At 50.0% G+C, this 22,105-nt stretch overlaps 1 protein-coding gene across 1 annotated transcript in view; it reads right to left on the reverse strand.

The window, feature by feature from the left end:
* MOB3B (MOB kinase activator 3B) overlaps positions 1 to 21,083 on the reverse strand; it is a 100,497-nt gene extending 79,414 nt beyond the window's left edge. Inside the window, exons 1-2 of the mRNA XM_044286629.1 lie at positions 20,947 to 21,083; positions 4,332 to 4,852 (exon numbers count right to left, since the gene is read on the reverse strand). Of these exons, the coding sequence (XP_044142564.1) occupies positions 4,332 to 4,749 (418 nt within the window). The 5' untranslated portion in view covers positions 4,750 to 4,852; positions 20,947 to 21,083. The remainder of the gene's footprint in view (positions 1 to 4,331; positions 4,853 to 20,946) is intronic.
* Positions 21,084 to 22,105: the final 1,022 nt, after the last annotated feature.

Here is a 22,105-nt window from a genome sequence, read left to right on the forward strand (position 1 = left end):
TACACAACCATGGAGGAATTCACAGCAATATCTATATGTCATACCTGCAGTTTTCTACACTTTTCACTCCTGCCTCAACAGTAGAAGAGATCGAAAATGTAACAACACATGCACCATCATTTTGGTACAAAACACGTATGTAACGTATGCCAGTCATTATGTGGTATAAGCAAAAGAATAACATCTAACACGTCTACTGAGGGGCATCACATTTATCATACAATGGGCATGTAAAGGATGCCCATTAATGAAGCCGTGGAAACACTAGATAATGAATGCAGGGAACAATGGCAGCCCTTTCAGGAGCACAGTGGCAGCGCGCTGCTCTGAAATGACCCTGGAAGCGCTTGCGCTTGTCATCAGCTCACTGCAGGTCTAAATCCTATAAACAATCAAGGTCTTCCTGGATTTACTGCTCTTCTCCATATGTTCAGTTAACCCATGTATGGCTTTGTGTCAGATGTGGGGGAAGTGTTTACTCAGTAGGAAGACCCTGTCCTGCTCCTCTCCCCATCCTAGATCTGCACTCTCTGAGGGATAGGTTGACTCAAAGCTCACTCTTATGGCCCCTTTACAGATTATATATAAAAAGTGTTCATAGGAACGCTCGTTAGTGTGTAAAGGTGCCGCTGATTACCCGTTGAATGAGCAAAATGCTCGCTCATCAGGTAATAAGATTGTTCATGTAGTCACAGGCAACAGATTGTGGCGTGTAAACAGCCTCTGCTGACGGCAAACAATGATTGTGTATGGGGACGAGCGATGGCATTAGCGATCACTGCTCCCCATACTGTGGAGGAGATCGCTGTCTCCTCCGCTGACGAGAAGGCGATTGTCAGGAAGGAACGCTTTTTTCTGAATAATCATCTGCTCAATTAGCAAAGAGGTTTATATTGTAGTTTAAAATGCGCTACTTGTGGTAGTTGTATTTCCCGTTATGAACACTGCTCATCTGAAGTGGATTCGCAGCATCATCATTTATGATGATGTGAATTCCTTCCTGACCAGAAGTCTACTGAACTGTAGTCATTCCATTATGTGACTACAGTCAGTAAGGAATTGAAATCATAATGATGCTGCAAATCCACTTTAGATGAGCAGTGTTCATGAAGGGAAATACAGCTACCCCAAGGACACACATCACCAGTACAGACAGCCTGGAGAGTGGCTGAGCTGATTACTGCAGTTCTGCTACATGTCCTATGTCCCCTCCCCCTAGAAAACAAGGAAACCAAGCAACTGTAAATTACTAGGAAAGTCCCCAGTGCTGCCTGCCTTGTGTAATCTATAGTATAGCACTGTCCAGGCCCACTGTGGTGGGGGAAGGCTAGCAAGAGACGTGAATGTAAGTGAGGAGAGGTGTATGGAAGAAGTCACAGCAAAGGCAAATTTAATGAACTAGACATTACATTACATAGACGTTACAAAAACGGGTGCTAGAATTGACCGCTGCCAAGAGCAATCATCACACTGCGTTTCATGGACTGCGCGGGCGGCGTGGCACGGCCGGAGCTCGTGGTTTGGCCGGTGCGGACGGCATGTGGGGGCGGTGTTGATCGTTGACTGGTGGCTAAGACGACTGACACTGACTGGTGGCTGAGACTGCGGGCACGGTGGCTGAGGCGGCTGGCACTGACTGGTGGTGCCGAGACTGCTGGCACTGTTACTGGTGGCAATCACTGATGGCTGAGATGGCTGGCACTGACTGGTGGTGCCGAGACTGCTGGCACTGTTACTGGTGGCAATCACTGATGGCTGAGATGGCTGGCACTGACTGGTGGTGCTGAGACCACTGGCAGCAACTAGTGGCTAATACTTATGGCAGCAGCATCTGCTGTATCTGAAAGGACTGTAATGGGGGCGCTTCTGTTTCATTTAATGGTGGCGCTCAAACTGACACAGCACACCACAATAATGGAGCGCTGCTGTGGGCGGTACAAGCGGCGTGTGGTGCACCCTGTGTTTATTGGCTGACGCAATTGTGGGCGGTACCGGTGGCGTGTAGGACAGTGCTGATGCTGTGGGCGGTTCAGGAGCCCTGAGGTGCGATGTGTTTATATTAGCCAGCAGCGCGCTGATGTGGGAGGACAGCTGTGTGCTGCGCTGCGATCCTATTGGCCAGTGCATTGTGCATTTAAATCAGCACATCGTGTATGCGCATTCAACTTGGCACATCGCGCATTTAACTTCGGCACACACAAACGGACACAGCGCAGGCACAGAGGGATTTTATTATATAGGAGAAGCTGGGGTAGGAGGTTAAGTTGTGCAGGTATGGTGGGGATATCGTGGTATGTACTGACTCCCTATAGTCTATAAAGACTATGCCAAAAAGTGTAAAATGATTATGAGGGAATAGGGGTACGTGACTGTGGGGTACGGTCAGCCCTCAGCCTAAACTCCATCAGCCGTCAGGGGTCAGACATCAGGTGTCAGCCCTCAGCCTATACTCCATCAGCTGTCAGGGGTCAGACATCAGGTGTCAGCCCTCAGCCTAAACTCCATCAGCTGTCAGGGGTCAGACATCAGGTGTCAGCCCTCAGCCTAAACTCCATCAGCTGTCAGGGGTCAGACATCAGGTGTCAGCCCTCAGCCTAAACTCCATCAGCTGTCAGGGGTCAGACATCAGGTGTCAGCCCTCTGCCTATACTCCATCAGCTGTCAGGGGTCAGACATCAGGTGTCAGCCCTCAGCCTAAACTCCATCAGCTGTCAGGGGTCAGACATCAGGTGTCAGCCCTCAGCCTAAACTCCATCAGCTGTCAGACATTTGGTTGTCTGGGGAGGGGGGCGGCACAAACAGTGGCGTACATACAGGGGTCGCAGTTGCGACCGGGCCCGGCACTTCAGGGGACCCGGCCGCCAGTGGACCCCCCTGGCCCCTGCAGTCGGGTCTCCATCTAAGCAGCCACTGACTGCAGGGGCCAGGGGGGTCCACTGCAACCCTGCAACCCCTGTATGTACGCCACAAAGAGAATGCTATTAATCCAACTATCAGTGACTGACAGCTATCTATGTATACACACTTACACAGAGAATGCTATCAATCACTGATAACATCTCCCCCGTGTACAACTATCAGTTATTTAGGACAAGAAGGGTACGGCCACGCAGTCAGGTTACCTGATGCAGTTCTGGGAGCCAAAACCAGGAGGGAAATAAAAAAAGAAGAGAAATAGTATCTATCCTTTATACTTTTGGCCATTTTATGATCCACTCCTAATTTGAGCTTCCAAAACTGTATCAGGAAACCTGACTGTGTGCACGTACCCCTATCTGTCCTGATGTAAAGCCGCCTGGCAAATTTTGGATACAAAAGACACTTCAGTAGGAGTTATAAAAATCCAGAACTGATTATTAAAAGTAGACAAAAAAAAATACAGAACAGAACTCAAGATGATTTACCTCTTTCAGAAGCGTACCAATGACATTGCAATGCCTACACATTTATGCCCAGATTTCAGTTATTTAGGTCTAATAAGGGCTCTTTCACACTTGCGTTCTTTTCTTCCGGCATAGAGTTCCGTCGTCGGGGCTCTATGCCGGAAGAATCCTGATCAGTTTTATCCTAATGCATTCTGAATGGAGAGAAATCCGTTCAGGATGCATCAGGATGTCTTCAGTTCCGGAACGGAACGTTTTTTGGCCGGAGAAAATACTGCAGCATGCTGCGCTTTTTGCTCCGGCCAAAAATCCTGAAGACTTGCCGCAAGGCCCGATCCGGAATTAATGCCCATTGAAAGGCATTGATCCGGCCTTAAGCTAAACGTCGTTTCGGCGCATTGCCGGATCCGACGTTTAGCTTTTTCTGAATGGTTACCATGGCTGCCGGGACGCTAAAGTCCTGGCAGCCATGGTAAAGTGTAGTAGGGAGCTGTATACTTACAGTCCGTGCGGCTCCCAGGGCGCTCCAGAGTGACGTCAGGGCGCCCCACGCGCATGGATGACGTGATCGCATGGCCTGTCATCCATGCGCATGGGGCGCTCTGACGTCATTCTGGAGCGCCCCGGGTGCCGCACGGACTGTAAGTATACTGCTCCCCTGCTCCCCACTACTACTATGGCAACCAGGACTTTAATAGCGTCCTGGCTGCCATAGTAACACTGAACGCATTTTGAAGACGGATCCGTCTTCAAATGCTTTCAGTTCACTTGCGTTTTTCCGGATCCGGCGTGTAATTCCGGCAAGTGGAGTACACGCCGGATCCGGACAACGCAAGTGTGAAAGAGCCCTTAACCATTTGCACAGACACCAGCAAAAAACACAAGACATTGTCCCTTGAAAGAATGGTTACTTTCTAAACGGCACTTCCTTGAAATGTTTCAACTTACCCACACTTGTAGGGAATATATCCTCATTGTTAATTTGTACTTCAATCCAATCCATGAGTAGGTTCATATACTGAGGTGCTGGTAAGGCAGTCGGCTTCTTGTATTTCATGTCATCCTGCCATCTATATTCATATTTTGCACCTCCAGACATAACGGGACATGTCCTTTCTGTGCAAAAGTCACATATGGTACCATAGATGAGGTTAATCCTATTGAAGAAGTCCACCACGTGAACAGCCACCCAGTCATTGAGGTCTTCTCCACTGGGCAGCTGAACTGTGGCTTTCAAGTCAACTCCCGAACTTAAAGAAGCTTGTGCACGTTTATGTAGTTCAAACCTTTGTGTGCCAGGATCAAACTTTCTCTTAGGTCGGAAAGTTTTGTCTTTGTTGAATACTTGCTTTAGTCCAATAGACATGTCTTTTATGTGTGTGCTGTATCCTCGTAATCCGTGAACTGGGTTTGTGCAAGATGGAGGACTGGAAAGTAAGAGACGCCTATTTCCTGAGAAACTTCATATTCTGGGGAAAAAAAAGAGTAGTGAGTAAGTGTATTAGATTAATGGACATTAAACATTTCTTTTTATTATAAAACCCATTAGCCGTGGTACAACAACACATTAGCAAAGCTAACATCAGTTACTGCAAACAAGCGTGTGAAAAATCGTTTTAATTTATTTATTTTTTTTCCCATAATACAAATGTATTCACTATCCACAGCAGGTAAGTAACTGCCCAACCACTTGAACCCCAATAATCATCAGAACAAGGGTGCCATGGGCGCCAGGTCAAGCATGTACACTGCTGCTCCGTCCATTCTCTATGAGAATGCCAGAGATCAGGAGAGGACCTACTGATCATTTATGGTGCCTGGAACAGCCTTGACTGAAGATCCAACTGGACACATGTTTGCTTGGCTGAGCTGAAATTGCATGTTACTGGAGGTCTGAGAACTGACTGACCAAACAACCATTACTCTACATTACATGAGCTCATTATGCATTGCATGTATCCTTATAGCAGAAAAAGGAAGGCAGGTCAACGAGGAGGAGATGCAAATATGAGTCTTTTATAGTAATGAATAAAAAAAAAATCCTTAAAAGGATTTTCCAAGACTTTAATACTGATCGCTGGGGGTCCGACATCCACCGATCAGCTGTCTGAGAACTAAGGCATTGGCACTCCTGTGAGCGCTACGGCCTTCTCTGTGCCTACCAATCACAGCGCCCTACATTGCATAGTAGCTGTACTTGGTATCACGCTCCGGGGCTGAGCTGCGCCTAGGCCACGTCACTGAGAAATGTGTCGTCACATAGCCAATGGAAAGCTGAGAGAAGGCCGTGGCGCTACTGCGAGCGCTGGTGCCTTTTCAAACAGATGATCGGTGGGGGTCCCGGGTGTCGATCAGATACTGATGACCTATTCAAAGGATAGGTCATCAGTATTAAAGTCTCGGAAAACCCATTTAACCCCTTAGTGACCAGCCTGTTTTGGGCCTTACTGACCAAGCGTTTTTCTTCCCTTATTCATTGTCGCCTTCCAAGAACTATAACTTTTTTATTTTTCCGTCTATATAATTTTATGAAGGCTTGTTTTTTGCGGGACAAGTTGTAGTTTTTAATGTCGCCATTTTGGGGTACACATAACTTTCTGATTAACGTTTATTAACTCTTTATGGGAAGGAGATGGGAAAAACAGCAATACTGCCACTGCATTTTTACGTTATAAATTTTACGGCGTTCATTTTTCGGTATAAATAACATAATATCTTTATTCCTTGGGTCATTACGATTACAGTGATACCAAATACATATAGTTTTTTTACGTTTTACAACTTTTTTTGCAATAAAACCCCCTTTTTGGGGGGGGGGGGGGAAGAAATGTTTTTGCATTGCCGCTTCCCAAGACCCATAACTTTTTTCTTTTTCTTTCTATGGAGTTGTGTGAGGGCTTGATTTTTGCGGGATGACTTGTATTTTTCATTGGCATCATTGGAGTAAATGGCGATTTTTAATCGCTTGTTATTAGTTTTTTTCAGTGGCAACAAAGAATAAATTAGCAATTCTGTCTTTTTTTATTTTTTTTTATGCCGTTAACCATAGGGGATAATTTATGTGATATTTATGTAGTCCGGGTCGTTACGGACGCGGCAATACCAAACATATGGGGGAGATTTTTTTGGGGGGAATTTTATTCATTGAAAAGCATATTTTCAATGGGGGGAAAAAAGCGCACATTTTTTTATTTAATAAATGTGCTTTTTTGTTTGTTTTTAACCACTTAATAGTCCCACAAGGGAACTATAACAGACAGTATTTTGATTGCTTTTAAAATACAATGCATTATCCCTATAGTGCATTGCATTTTAATGGCAATGCTATTCTAACATCGACCAGCAGGCTGCGCTAGAGAGGTACAGCCTGTTGGAAATTACTGAAGGCTGGTCTAGGGACTACATCAAAGTGTTAAACAGCCCGGATCGGCACTCCTGCCAGTCCGGGCTGTGAGAGCAGGGCCGCGGCTCTCATGTGAGAGCTGGGGGGGACCCGTGCAGCGCTTAGACTGGGCCGCCGTAAAAAAGCGTATGGGTGGTCACCAAGGGGTTAAGGCACTGTACTTATTTTTCAATTATTACTAATGGTCTTAACATCCAATAGCTGTAGGTTGCCATTCATTCTTCTTCTCAGTGCACATCCATTTATGTCTGCTGCTAACTAAACACACGGGGGAAAATTTAGCAAACTGGTCTAAAGTACAACTGGCTTAGTTGCCCGTAGCAACCAATCAGATTCCACCTTTCATTTTTCACAGGGGTCTAGGAGTGCCGTATTCTGCTTTTCCTAAGCGTGTATGCCTGGCTAATCTGTATATGTTTAAGGGGGGGGGGGGGGGGGGAGAAGGGGGGGATTACGTTATGTGTTTCCAATGTGTATAGTCAGACTTTAACTCTGCTTTTTTCAAAAATTTTACTATTTTACCAAAGGAGTTAAATGGTAGCATGTCATTATAGCAAATCTAACATGTACTCTAAACATAGCATACCTATAAATGTCTTGCACTGTGCCGTGATTGTGTGTGCTACAGAGGTCATCCCAAGTTAAAGAATAACTCACCCATCACATCTGATCTGCCTCATTGTTATGTCGTAAATCAGGGGACTCAATATCACAGGCGATCAATCACCCCCATTATTAGGCAGGCTGTATCACTGACATGAAGCCACTAGCAGAACTTGCTAGGAGGCTACATGGAGTCACTTGTAATCTAGCGGTCAGGGCTTACTGCAGATAACAGCTGGTGCGTGCGCTGCCTTTACGGATTTTGACCCCATCGGACATCTCAATAATCCATTTTCTGTACAATAGTCTGGGCCACTTACCTACACGGTTATATGCCAACCGGAAAACCCTGCTAGTCTTTATACTGCATTTTCCAATTCTAGGACTGCGTGACCGGGAAAGGGGATTACTGAGAAGGCCACTGGATGTCAGAAACATTTTAGAGAAAAAAAAAATATATATACACACAGTGGATATAAGAAATCTACACACCCCTGGTAAAATGTCAGGTTTCTGTGCTGTAAGAAAATGAGACAAAGATAAATCATTTCAGAACTTTTTCCACCTTTAATGTGACCTATAAACTGTAGCACTCAATTGGAAAAACAAACTGAAATCTTTTAGGTAGAGGGAAGAAAAAATAAAAATAAATTAATAATGTGGTAGCATAAGTGTGCACACCCTCTTATAACTGGGGATGTAGCTGTGTTCAGAGTTAAGCAATCACATTCAAAATCATGTTAAATAGGAGTCAGCATACACCTGTCATCATTTTAAGTGCCTCTGATCAACCCCAAGTAAAGTTCAGCTGCTCTAGTTGGTCTTTCCTGAAATTTTCTTAGTCGTATCCCACAGCAAAAGCCATGGTCCACAGAGAGCTTCCAAAGCATCAGAGGGATCTCATTGTTAAAAGGTTTCAGTCAGGAGAAGGGTACAAAATAATTTCCAAGGCCTTATATATACCATGGAACACAGTGAAGACAGTCATCAAGTGGAGAAAATATGGCACAACAGTGACATTACCAAGAACTGGACGTCCCTCCAAAATTGATGAAAAGACGAGAAGAAAACTGGTCTGGGAGGCTACCAAGAGGCCTACAGCAACATTAAAGAGCTGCAGGAATATCTGGCAAGTACTGGCTGTGTGGTACATGTGACAACAATCTCCCGTATTCTTCATATGTCTGGGCTATGGGGTAGAGTGGCAAGACGAAAGCCTTTTCTTACGAAGAAAAACATCCAAGCCAGGCTACATTTTGCAAAAACACATCTGAAGTCTCCCAAAAGCATGTGGGAAAAGGTGTTACGGTCTGATGAAACCAAGGTTGAACTTTTTGGCCAGAATTCCAAAAGATATGTTTGGCGCAAAAACAACACTGCACATCACCAAAAGAACACCATACCCACAGTGAAGCATGGTGGTGGCAGCATCATGCTTTGGGGCTGTTTTTCTTCAGCTGGAACTGGGGCCTTAGTTAAGCTAGAGGGAATTATGAACAGTCCCAAATACCAGTCAATATTGGCACAAAACCTTCAGGCTTTTGCTAGAAAGCTGAACATGAGGAGGAACTTCATCTTTCAGCATGACAACAACCCAAAGCATACATCCAAATCAACAAAGGAATGGCTTCACCAGAAGAAGATTAAAGTTTTGGAATGGCCCAGCAAGAGCCCAGACCTGAATCTGATTGAAAATCTGTGGGGTGATCTGAAGACGGCTGTGCACAGGAGATGCCCTCGCAATCTGACAGATTTGGAGTGAAGAGTGGGCAAATCTTGCCAAGTCAAAATGTGCCATGCTGATAGACTCATACCCAAAAAGACTGAGTGCTGAAATAAAATCAAAATGTGCTTCAACAAAGTATTAGTTTAAGGGTGTGCACACTTATGCAACCATATTATTTTATTTTTATATTTTTTCTTCCCTCCACCTAAAAGATTTCAGTTTGTTTTTCAATTGAGTGGTACAGTTTATAGGTCACATTAAAGGTGGAAAAAGTTCTGAAATGATTTATCTTTGTCTCATTTTTTTACATCACAGAAACCTGACATTTTAACAGGGGTGTGTAGACTTTTTATATCCACTATGAGTATGCTGAGAATTAAAGGGGTTGGTCGAGACCATGAATAAATGGAGAATGGCTAATTCGTATCTAGTCCTGCCAGTCCCTACAAGGCCTGAAGGGTCACGGGTCAACTCCCTGTACATCACCTCTGCTGGTGACTGGCAGGGAAGCAGCGGGGACCGAGTCAGCTGTAGGAACTGGGATGACCAGCCCAGGAGGGTGGTTTTTATAATCACTCACCATGACTGGCCATCCCCATTCTTTCATGGTCACAGAGAGCCCTAACTTTTGTCAGCAGATCCTGGGTACACATATAATACTATAATGTCTATGAGGCCAGGCAGACAGTCAGCAGAGGGTTGTCACTGGAGAACGCAAGGAACTAGCAGAAAGAATTTCTCTAGAACTGATCCAAAAGGATATATGGACTTTTCATCAAACCTGATGTGCATGTTATCCATGCATCAGCTACGTGACAGGTGTGGAGGGGCTTGCACGTACACAGAACCTCCCTGACTCTGCCCCTCAATGCTGACGTCGTGTCGATGTTTTCACTGTCTGGTCCTCTAAATCAAAGTGGAGAAGGTGCAGCAGATGCAGAGTGAACTGAGCCTCTAGGTGCAGTGGTAACGCCCCCATTGCTCCTAGAGGCTCATTTGCATATAATAAAACATAATTTTTCTCAGTAATGCGGGCACATATGAACATAGGACCAACGCAGTTGTCTTCAGCTTCCAGGTCAGCCAGTTTCATGGGAACAAATCTGCTGACAGATGCCCCTTAATATGATTTTACCACAGTAAATTTGTTTTTACTAATGATTATACATGAACCATTTATAAAGTAGAGTCAAAGTGTGGAAATATAGAGAAGTGAACGCTCGGCTTGCCGACTCCACGCCTCAGTGGGCTTTCTTATGCAATGTTACATGGTGGCCATGTCCTTACAGTACCAGAATAGGAGCCACTAATACCACCTCTCTCTGCTCTGGCTTATAGATGGCTATGATGTCAGGTTTAGAAGAACTCCTCAAGAATACAAATTTGATGTCCTGGCCATAGTTCAGTCCTTCTGAAGAGACGGCTATCTTACGGATGATGTATACTGAACTGTATTTAGCACACAGCGACACAGCCCAGTGTAATTGCTTCCAGAAGAAAGCATGATCTGACATGGATCTGGACAGCTAATAGCCTGGGCTCGTACTCTTACCACAGTGGCGGCAGCATATAAACCATCTGTCCCTTTAAGTGGTGCCCGCAGGAAAAAACCCTAAACAGCTGCGGACCACTGCATGCCGGGATATATAGATGTCTAATCCCATAGGACCTTTAGACACAAGCTTCCGCCCAACAGGCAAGAAAATGAAAATTTTAAGAACATAAAATCCTAAGTGGATATTACATTTTAGAGGTTAAAGCAAGTGAGCTTAGAAGAAGCCTGGGCAGATGGGAACTCCTGGCTACATTATCGTCATAACCGTAAAATGATCGCTTGGGTTGTCGGCTGATTATGAGAGACATACAAGCGGCAATCCTGGGGCCAGGACAACATACAACAGGAAGGCTGCAGCTGCCAGAGACCTGCAAGCATCTGACTCCATGCCACCAGTCCTTGGCTACTAGCGCATGCACATCTCAGCAGGCTTTGTACTTTTGACCTTAACTCATGTACCGTGTTATAACTGGTATTGTGACCAAGCAGCATTCCACAGATAACATCTAACTCTAATATTTACCTCAGGCTTCTGTAGACTACATAGTGCAGTGCAGAAAGAGACGTTCCCCATTCTAATGCTGGTATCATAAACACTTCTGCAGAACCGAGGAGAGTTATACATTCCATGTGGTAGGCCTGGCAATAGGCTGCAGTGGATAATGGCAGTAGAGGTGCATTTACACCGCCTGATTGTCAGGCAGAATGTTCCTATGAACACTGGATCCTGATAACCTACCCATGTAAGGCCCCTTGCAGACGAACGAGTTTTCCACGCGGGTGCAATGCGTGATGCGAACGCAATGCGCCTGCACTGAATCTGGACCCATTCATTTAAATGGGTCTGTGTACATGAGCGTTGTTTTTCACGGATCACTTGCGCGTTGCGTGAAAACAGCAGCATGTTCTATAGTCTGCATTTTCACACAACGCTGGCCCCATAGAAGTGAATAGGGCTGCATGAAAATCGCATCCGCAGATGCGGTTTTCACGGATGGTTGCTAAGAGATGTTGTTTGTATACCTTCTGTTTTTTACCACGCACGTGCAAAATGCATCAAAACAATTGCACTCGCGCAATAAAAACTGAACAACTGAACTGGATCGCATACAAAACTGAATGAACTTGCTTGCAAAATCGCGCATTTTTCACTTAACGCATCCAGACCTAATCCGCTCACGCTCATCAAGGGTAAGGGTGCATTCACAAGACCGTAAAAATGGATCAGTTTCGCTAAATTATCATGAGACGTGAGTCTGACCAAAAACTAAGGCCTCATGAACATTAACATATTTTGTTTCCGTGTCCGTTCAGTTTTTTTGGCGGATAGGATGCGGACCCATTCAATGGGGCCGTAAGAGATGTGGACAGAACACTGTGTGCTGTCCACATCCGTTGTTCCGTTCCGTGGCCCAACAAAAAATATAATGCATGTCCTATTCTTGTCCGCGGTGCATTCTCTATATGGTGCCGGCCATGTGTGGTCGGAACGCACACGTCCGCTATCCGTCTTTTGCGGATTCGCAATTTGCGGACTGAAAAACACTTACGGTCGTGTGAATCCACCCTAAAGGTGCTACAGATCACCCTATGAATGAGCAAAACGGTGCAATCTGTGTACGAGGACGAGTGATAGCAGTTGTCGCTCACTCACTGCACGTAAGTGCCGCTCTCCACCTCCAGTGAACGCTTCCTTCCCAACAATCGCCAGCTCCTTTGGCCTGTGTTAAACCCTCCTTAAAAGGGTTTTTTTTGAAATATTTTTACTGGATAGAGGTCATCAGTATCTGACGGGTGGGGGTCCGGCACCCGCTGAGGAATAACATTCTGCTACAAATAATTATAATGATGGTTGCGGCTTTTCTAAAGTAGAATATCTCTATTCTTTTCAATGAGGTATATGTCAGTTTTCCCTGATGTACGCCTCCAACAGATAGTTCTGACATATGCCACTGTATAACGGCATATGTCGTCCAGCGGCCATGCAGCATACGTTTTCTTTGGTGTGGCACAATGTATAGTAAAAGTGTGGTGTACAATACGGTAATAAAAAGTGCCGCATGTACTGATAAATATCCCCTACTCCTGGCCTCCATTGTGTGAAATTTGGCATATGTGCTAGGAACTGAGGCTAGCATTGACTGCCACTAAAAAGTGTGGTATCATTTAGGCCCCTTGCAGACGAGCGATTATTCCGCATTGCACCCGCGCAATAAAAAATGAACAACTAATCGCGCCTTTTTTCCTGAACGCATTCGCAACGCATCCGGACCTAATCCAGACACGCTCGTCTGCAAGGGGCCTTATTGTGTTACACAGTTGTACTTGAATGCAACATGCTCTGCTGACTGCCTCCTGAGATCTGCCTCCTGGGATCTGGCCCCTGGGATAGGCCTCCTGGAATCTGCCCCCCTGGTATCTGCCTCCTGGAATCTGCCCCCCTGGTATCTGCCTCCTGGGATCTGCCCCCTGGGATAGGCCTCCTGGGATCTGCCCCCTGGTATCTGTCTCCTTGGATCTGCCTCCTGGGATCTACCCCTTAGTATCTGCCTCCTGGAATCTGCCTATTAAGATCTGCCCCCTGGGATAGGCCTCCTGGGATCTGTCTCCTGATTTCTGCCCCCTGGGATAGGCCTCCTGGGATCTGCCCCCTGGGATAGGCCTCCTGGGATCTACCCCCTGGTATCTGCCTCCTTGAATCTGCCTATTTAGATCTGCCCCTAGGGATCTGCCTCCTGGGATATGCCCCCTGGGATCTGTCTCCTGGAATCTGCTTCATGCACAGTAATATAAATTTCTGCTTACTGACAGAAGGTGATATAGCATGGCATTCTGGTACTTTCCTGAGCAGGGATGCACCACGACGTGCTTTATCTCTGAAAGGGGTTTTCCGGTAATAATAATTTTTTATCACGTGCCTGCAGCATACCCCCTGACACTGGATTCAGACCTGAGCGTACCGAACGTACGCTCTGTATGCGCAATTGTACGGGCGTTTGCAATCGCGCATACAGAGACAAGCGAACCTCCATTGTCGCGCGTTCCCGCTGAAGTCTATGTACGGGAACGTGCGACAAGACGCCCCAAAGAAGCTCCTGTACTTCTTAGGGCGTCTGGCGTTTTACAGCGCATCGTACGCGCTGTAAAACGCTCAGGTGAGAACCATTCCCTCAGGTAATCATTGGTTCTTGCCTGTTGAGCGTTTTACAGCGCGTAGGAACGCGCTGTTAATTGCTCAGGTCTGAACCCAGCCTGAAACAGACGATACATACTTACCGGCTCCATGCTGCTCCAATGGTTGCCTCCATCTTCCGGTCCTGCACTGTTTACATGCCACTGGCCATGGGCATGGTCACATGCACTGTGCCAGCCAATGATTGGCTTCACCAGTGATGTGCTTCTTGTGGTCACATCACCACTGGAGCTAGTCATTGGCTGGAGAAAAGCATGTGACCATGCCCATGCACCACCGGATGTAAACAGGACCGGAAGATGGAGGCAGCGGACTGGAGCAGCGTGGAGCCGGTAAGTATGTACCGTATCTTCAGTACCGTATGTCTCTACAAGGCCTGAAGGGTCATGGGTCATGTACCGTATGTTTCAGGGGGTAGGCTGCAGGCACGTGATAAAAAATAATTATTACCGGAAAACCTCTTCAAGATCCTTTAACATGGACTGATGTTTCAAGCAATAGTCAGGAACGAACTGAACGTTCCTGATAATTGCCTGATCATCAGCAGGGATGAGAACTGAATTCCAATAAAGCAATCTGCCCGATTATCGGCCTTTTTGAAAAGGACCTTTAGGCCTTGGCCACATATCAACCTTGGATGGTATCAAACTGGGTGGAGTGGTATAAAGGGAAGTTGTATTTCCGAGTTTGGCACAAGGAACAAAATGTGGGTGGAAAACACCTTGAAGGTCATTGACTATCCAGTAATACGCCTATATTAGGTTATTTGCGCCGCAATCCGCAACTTATCCCCGCTCACACCAGGTCTAAAAAGGAGGGTGGCCTGGAGGGGCCGGCAGTCCCATCTCATTTATCCTTTTCTGCATCTGTTTTAGGAGCAGAAAATGGTCTAAAGCAGCGATCCCCAACCACCGGGTCGCGGCCCAGGACCTGGAAGATTGTTTGCTGGGCCGCAGCAATCAGGGCCGTCTTTAACGCGGTACTAATGAAGCGCTTCCATTATGGAATCGCTTCATTAGTACCAGAGGACCAGGAAGTGGTGAAGGATCTGTAATCACCGCTTTCTGGTCCTCGGCTTGGCTGTCGGCTGTGCACAGCATGAGGGCGCACTGTGACCTCACACTGTGCGCCGCACCCGCGATACACAGCCGACAGCAGGATGAAGAGGATTACGATGGTGAGAAGCGGTGGCGTCCAGGAGCAGGAGAAGTAAGTGTTTTTTTTTTATTTTATTTGCGCTGATGGCTGACATGGGGGCTGATGGCTGGCTGACATGGGGGGCTGATGGCTGGCTGACATGGGGGCTGGCTGACATGGGGGGCTGATGGCTGGCTGACATGGGGGCTGATGGCTGGCTGACATGGGGGCTGATGGCTGGCTGACATGGGGGCTGATGGCTGGCTAACATGGGGGCTGATGGCTGGCTAACATGGGGGCTGATGGCTGGCTAACATGGGGGCTGATGGCTGGCTAACATGGGGGCTGATGGCTGGCTGACATGGGGGGCTGATGGCTGGCTGACATGGGGGGCTGATGGCTGGCTAACATGGGGGGCTGATGGCTGGCTAAAATGGGGGGCTGATGGCTGGCTAAAATGGGGGGCTGATGGCTGGCTAACATGGGGGCTTAATGGCTGACATGGGGGCTGATGGCTGGCTAACATGGGGGGCTGACGGCTGGCTTACATGGGGGCTGACGGCTGGCTTACATGGGGGCTAATGGCTGGCTAACATGGGGGGCTGATGTCTGGCTAACATGGGGGGCTAATGGCTGACATGGGGGCTGATGGCTGGCTACATGGGGGGGCTGATGGCTGGCTAACATGGGGGCTGATGGCTGGCTAACATGGGGGGCTGATGGCTGGCTAACATGGGGGGCTGATGGCTGGCTAACATGGGGGGGCTGATGGCTGACATGGGGGCTGATGGCTGGCTAACATGGGGGGCTGATGGCTGGCTGACATGGGGGCTGATGGCTGGCTAACATGGGGGGCTGATGGCTGGCTAACATGGGGGGGCTGATGGCTGGCTAACATGGGGGGCTGATGGCTGGCTAACATGGGGGGCTGATGGCTGGCTAACATGGGGGGCTGATGGCTGGCTAACATGGGGGCTAATGGCTGACATGGGGGCTGATGGCTGGCTAACATAGGGGGCTGATGGCTGGCTGACATGGGGGCTGATGGCTGGCTGACATGGGGGCTGATGGCTGGCTGACATGGGGGCTGATGGCTGGCTGACATGGGGGCTGATGGCTGGCTGACATGGGGGCTGATGGCTGGCTGACATGGGGGCTGATGGCTGGCTGACATGGGGGCTGATGGCTGGCTGACATGGGGACTGATGGCTGGCTGACATGGGGGCTGATGGCTGGCTGACATGGGGGCTGATGGCTGGCTGACATGGGGGCTGATGGCTGGCTGACATGGGGCCTGATGGCTGGCTGACATGGGGGGCTGATGGCCGGCTGCCATAGGGGGCTGATGGCTGGCTGACATGGGGGGCTGATGGCTGGCTGACATGGGGGGCTGATGGCTGGCTGACATGGGGGGCTGATGGCTGGCTGACATGGGGGGCTGATGGCTGGCTGACATGGGGGGCTAATGGCTGGCTGACATGGGGGGCTAATGGCTGGCTGACATGGGGGGCTAATGGCTGGCTGACATGGGGGCTGATGACTGGCTAACATGGGCGCTGATGGCTGACATGGGGGCTGATGGCTGGCTAACAATGGGGCCCTGACGGCTGGCTGACATGGGCGCTGATGGCTGGCTAACATGGGGGGCTGATGGCTGGCTAACATTGGGAGCTGATGGCTGGCTAACATTGGGGGCTGATGGCTGGCTGACATGGGGGCTGATGGCTGGCTAACATGGGGGCTAATGGCTGACATGGGGGCTGATGGCTGGCTAACATGGGGGGCTGATGGCTGGCTAACATGGGGGCTAATGGCTGACATGGGGGCTTATGGTTGGCTGCCATGGGGGCTGATGGCTGGCTGACATGGGTGGCTAATGGCTGGCTGACATGGGGGCTGATGACTGGCTAACATGGGCGCTGATGGCTGACATGGGGGCTGATGGCTGGCTAACAATGGGGGCCTGACGGCTGGCTGACATGGGCGCTGATGGCTGGCTAACATGGGGGGCTGATGGCTGGCTAACATGGGGGCTGATGGCTGGCTAACATTGGGGGCAGATGGCTGGCTGACATGGGGGCTGATGGCTGGCTAACATGGGGGCTAATGGCTGACATGGGGGCTGATGGCTGGCTAACATGGGGGGCTGATGGCTGGCTAACATGGGGGCTTAATGGCTGACATGGGGGCTTATGGTTGGCTGCCATGGGGGCTGATGGCTGGCTGACATGGGGGCTGATGGCTGGCTGACATGGGGGCTGATGGCTGGCTAACATGGGGGCTGATGGCTGGCTAACATGGGGGCTGATGGCTGGCTAACATGGGGGCTGATGGCTGGCTGACATGGGGGGCTGATGGCTGGCTGACATGGGGGGCTGATGGCTGGCTGACATGGGGGGCTGATGGCTGGCTAACATGGGGGGCTGATGGCTGGCTAAAATGGGGGGCTGATGGCTGGCTAAAATGGGGGGCTGATGGCTGGCTAACATGGGGGCTTAATGGCTGACATGGGGGCTGATGGCTGGCTAACATGGGGGGCTGACGGCTGGCTTACATGGGGGCTGACGGCTGGCTTACATGGGGGCTAATGGCTGGCTAACATGGGGGGCTGATGTCTGGCTAACATGGGGGGCTAATGGCTGACATGGGGCTGATGGCTGGCTAACATGGGGGGCTGATGGCTGGCTAACATGGGGGGCTGATGGCTGGCTAACATGGGGGGCTGATGGCTGGCTAACATGGGGGGCTGATGGCTGGCTAACATGGGGGGCTGATGGCTGACATGGGGGCTGATGGCTGGCTAACATGGGGGGCTGATGGCTGGCTGACATGGGGGGCTGATGGCTGGCTAACATGGGGGGCTGATGGCTGGCTAACATGGGGGGCTGATGGCTGGCTAACATGGGGGGCTGATGGCTGGCTAACATGGGGGGCTGATGGCTGGCTAACATGGGGGCTAATGGCTGACATGGGGGCTGATGGCTGGCTGACATGGGGGCTGATGGCTGGCTGACATGGGGGCTGATGGCTGGCTGACATGGGGGCTGATGGCTGGCTGACATGGGGGCTGATGGCTGGCTGACATGGGGGCTGATGGCTGGCTGACATGGGGGCTGATGGCTGGCTGACATGGGGGCTGATGGCTGGCTGACATGGGGGCTGATGGCTGGCTGACATGGGGGCTGATGGCTGGCTGACATGGGGGCTGATGGCTGGCTGACATGGGGGCTGATGGCTGGCTGACATGGGGCCTGATGGCTGGCTGACATGGGAACTGATGGCTGGCTGACATGGGGGGCTGATGGCTGGCTGACATGGGGGGCTGATGGCTGGCTGACATGGGGGGCTGATGGCTGGCTGACATGGGGGGCTGATGGCTGGCTGACATGGGGGGCTGATGGCTGGCTGACATGGGGGGCTGATGGCTGGCTGACATGGGGGGCTGATGGCTGGCTGACATGGGGGGCTAATGGCTGGCTGACATGGGGGGCTAATGGCTGGCTGACATGGGGGGCTAATGGCTGGCTGACATGGGGGCTGATGACTGGCTAACATGGGCGCTGATGGCTGACATGGGGGCTGATGGCTGGCTAACAATGGGGCCCTGACGGCTGGCTGACATGGGCGCTGATGGCTGGCTAACATGGGGGGCTGATGGCTGGCTAACATTGGGAGCTGATGGCTGGCTAACATTGGGGGCTGATGGCTGGCTGACATGGGGGCTGATGGCTGGCTAACATGGGGGCTAATGGCTGACATGGGGGCTGATGGCTGGCTAACATGGGGGGGCTGATGGCTGGCTAACATGGGGGCTAATGGCTGACATGGGGGCTTATGGTTGGCTGCCATGGGGGCTGATGGCTGGCTGACATGGGTGGCTAATGGCTGGCTGACATGGGGGCTGATGACTGGCTAACATGGGCGCTGATGGCTGACATGGGGGCTGATGGCTGGTTAACAATGGGGGCCTGACGGCTGGCTGACATGGGCGCTGATGGCTGGCTAACATGGGGGGCTGATGGCTGGCTAACATTGGGGGCTGATGGCTGGCTAACATTGGGGGCAGATGGCTGGCTGACATGGGGGCTGATGGCTGGCTAACATGGGGGCTAATGGCTGACATGGGGGCTGATGGCTGGCTAACATGGGGGGCTGATGGCTGGCTAACATGGGGGCTTAATGGCTGACATGGGGGCTTATGGTTGGCTGCCATGGGGGCTGATGGCTGGCTGACATGGGGGGCTGATGGCTGGCTGACATGGGGGGCTGATGGCTGGCTGACATGGGGGGCTGATGGCTGGCTGACATGGGGGGCTGATGGCTGGCTGACATGGGGGGCTGATGGCTGGCTGACATGGGGGGCTGATGGCTGGCTGACATGGGGGGCTGATGGCTGGCTGACATGGGGGGCTGATGGCTGGCTGACATGGGGGGCTGATGGCTGGCTGACATGGGGGGCTGATGGCTGGCTGACATGGGGGGCTAATGGCTGGCTGACATGGGTGGCTAATGGCTGGCTAACATGGGGGCTCGTGGCTGGCTGACATGGGGGGCTGATGGCTGGCTGACATGGGGGGCTAATGGCTGGCTGACATGGGGGGCTAATGGCTGGTAGACATGGGGGGCTAATGGCTGGCTGACATGGGCGCTGATGGCTGACATGGTGGATGATGGCTAACATGGGGGATGATAGATGGCTGAAGGTTGGGGGGTTGATCTGAGGCATTGGGGGTCTGATCTGAGGTCTGATTAACATTAGGGGTCTGATTGCTGGTCTGACCTGAGGTGTAATGGAAAATATTTTTTTCTTATTGTTATCCTCTAAAACCTAGGTGTGTCTTATGGGTTAAAAATATGGTACAGTGCAGCAGAGACCCTAGCCAGTTTATATAGTCGTTATATAGATTTGTTTTGTGCGTGAATCAGTCAGCGTCGACCAGCACCCCCTAAAGCCCCGCCCACCCCATAAGGCTACTTTCACACTAGCGTTCGATCGGATCCGTTCTGAACGGATCCGATCATAATAATGCAGACGGAGGCTCCGTTCAGAACGGATCCGTCTGCATTATATTGGCATATAAAAGCTAAGTGTGAAAATAGCCTTGGACGGATCCGTCCAGACTTTCAATGTAAAGTCAATGGGGGACGGATCCGCCTGAAGATTGAGCCATATTGTGGCATCTTCAAACGGATCCGTCCCCATTGACTTACATTGTAAGTCTGGACGGATCCGCACGGCCAGGCGGACACCCGAACGTTGCAAGCAGCGTTCAGCTGTCCGCCTGTCCGTGCGGAGGCGAGCGGAGCGGAGGCTGAACGCCGCCAGACTGATACAGTCTGAGCGGATCCGCATCCATTCAGACTGCATCAGGGCTGGACGGAAGCGTTCGGGTCCGCTCGTGAGCTCTTTCAAACGGAGCTCACGAGCGGACAGCCGAACGCTAGTGTGAAATTAGCCTTAGCCCCACCCCATAACCCCCCACTCCACCTGGTCCCTGGGAAAATTGCCTTGCATGAAACTGGTCCTTGGTGCAAAAAAGGTTAGGGACCACTGGTCTAAAGGAAGCTGTCCTACATTAAGACCGGCGGTGGATGCGCCAAAGTTATGAAGAGGCCGGCACGTCTACATAAGTTGGGCAGATCACCGCCAGCTATAGGGGTATACACCGCCGGTCTGAATAAATGACCTGGGTATCTGAGGACCCTGCACAAGTCCTCCATGCAGCCAGGAGCACGCCCCCTCCAGATGTCCCCTGCACTCCACCACCACACAGCAGAGCTGAGCTTGTCATATGGCTGAGGTGTGTGTTTTCCAGAAGATACCACTTCCACACGCACACGTAGGCAGACATGCAGCACGTGCTCAGGTATGGGTCAGGCAGGCTGATGCCACACGAGGTCATGCCCTATTCCACATAACACGCTGTGCCCACCGCTCCCCATTACCTCCTGTCCATGGAGCTCACGCCAGCTGCCTGGGACGACTTCTCCAATCCGAAACAGAAAGTGCTGAGGGGAAAGTTCCCAGAGCCCGTGCTGCACGGAACTCCGGCACTGGGTGAAGTGAGCAGCCCCAGGAGGACAGGGACATGTCTTGCCAATGGGTGTTTCATTCTTAGGTGTTGTACACGGCAGCCTGCTCCCCCTGGTGGTGACTGCTGGGGCTGTACGCCCCCTGGTCAGAGGCAAGCTACAAAAGGCGCGCATCCCAAACAGGCTGCGATCTGAGAGGCGAATTTCACAAAGTCCTGTGCATGCTCGGGTTTTTACATGGCACCGCTGCTGGACAAGTCTTCACATAGTATTGGGCTTATGTTTTAGCAGTATGAAACTGTGATGTGAAGTTAAATGCAACACATTTAGGCAGAACTCCCAGAGGGACAGTCTCTATTTGTGACAAGTCCCTCTGAGGTAAGTTTTGGATCCAAGATCCGAAGTCAATTCGCTCAAAACGTTGTGGGCTGAAGCCCTACTGGTACCTCGGTACCAAAGCCAACTTCTATCCAAGTTTTAAAAATCAAAGTCTGAAGGTATTCACCGTAACGAATTTCCATCGCTGGAGCCGGTACTTTACTAATGTATAGAGACGAATCTCCGTATAGCGTTCAAACGTCAATCTAGGATCCCAAGCTCGATGAGCTCAACACTGAGGGATAGATTTGCAAGTTCACAATTACAATATTGATCTAGAAAGGGGTTCCTACCTTTATATGACACCCCGTCTTGTATAGTGTTTCATTATTTTATGCAATTTGGATTTTAAAAATTTCTTTATTCAGATAATTGTGCGCTAAGAAAACTACTAAAGTGTATAAATATGCAGGAAAAATGGACTTTCACGCAATGAACCCCAAGTCCAAAGAGTTGGCAGGTATGCATTTAGTATCTTGGGTGTCCTGTCAGAGAAATGGCAGCCTATGAGGGATAGGGCCCACATTACATTTTTCTGCATTTCCCTTCGTCTTGTCTAGTGAGGTAAATACAAAAATGATTTAAAGAGGACCTGGCACCATGAAAAGACAGTGTGATCCGCAGGCAGTGTGCTATAGAGCAGGAGGAGCTGAGCAGATCGATGTATAGTTGCGGGAGGATCAAATGCAGGGCA

Source organism: Bufo gargarizans, chromosome 1 (assembly GCF_014858855.1).
Source record: "Bufo gargarizans isolate SCDJY-AF-19 chromosome 1, ASM1485885v1, whole genome shotgun sequence".
NCBI lineage: Eukaryota > Metazoa > Chordata > Amphibia > Anura > Bufonidae > Bufo > Bufo gargarizans.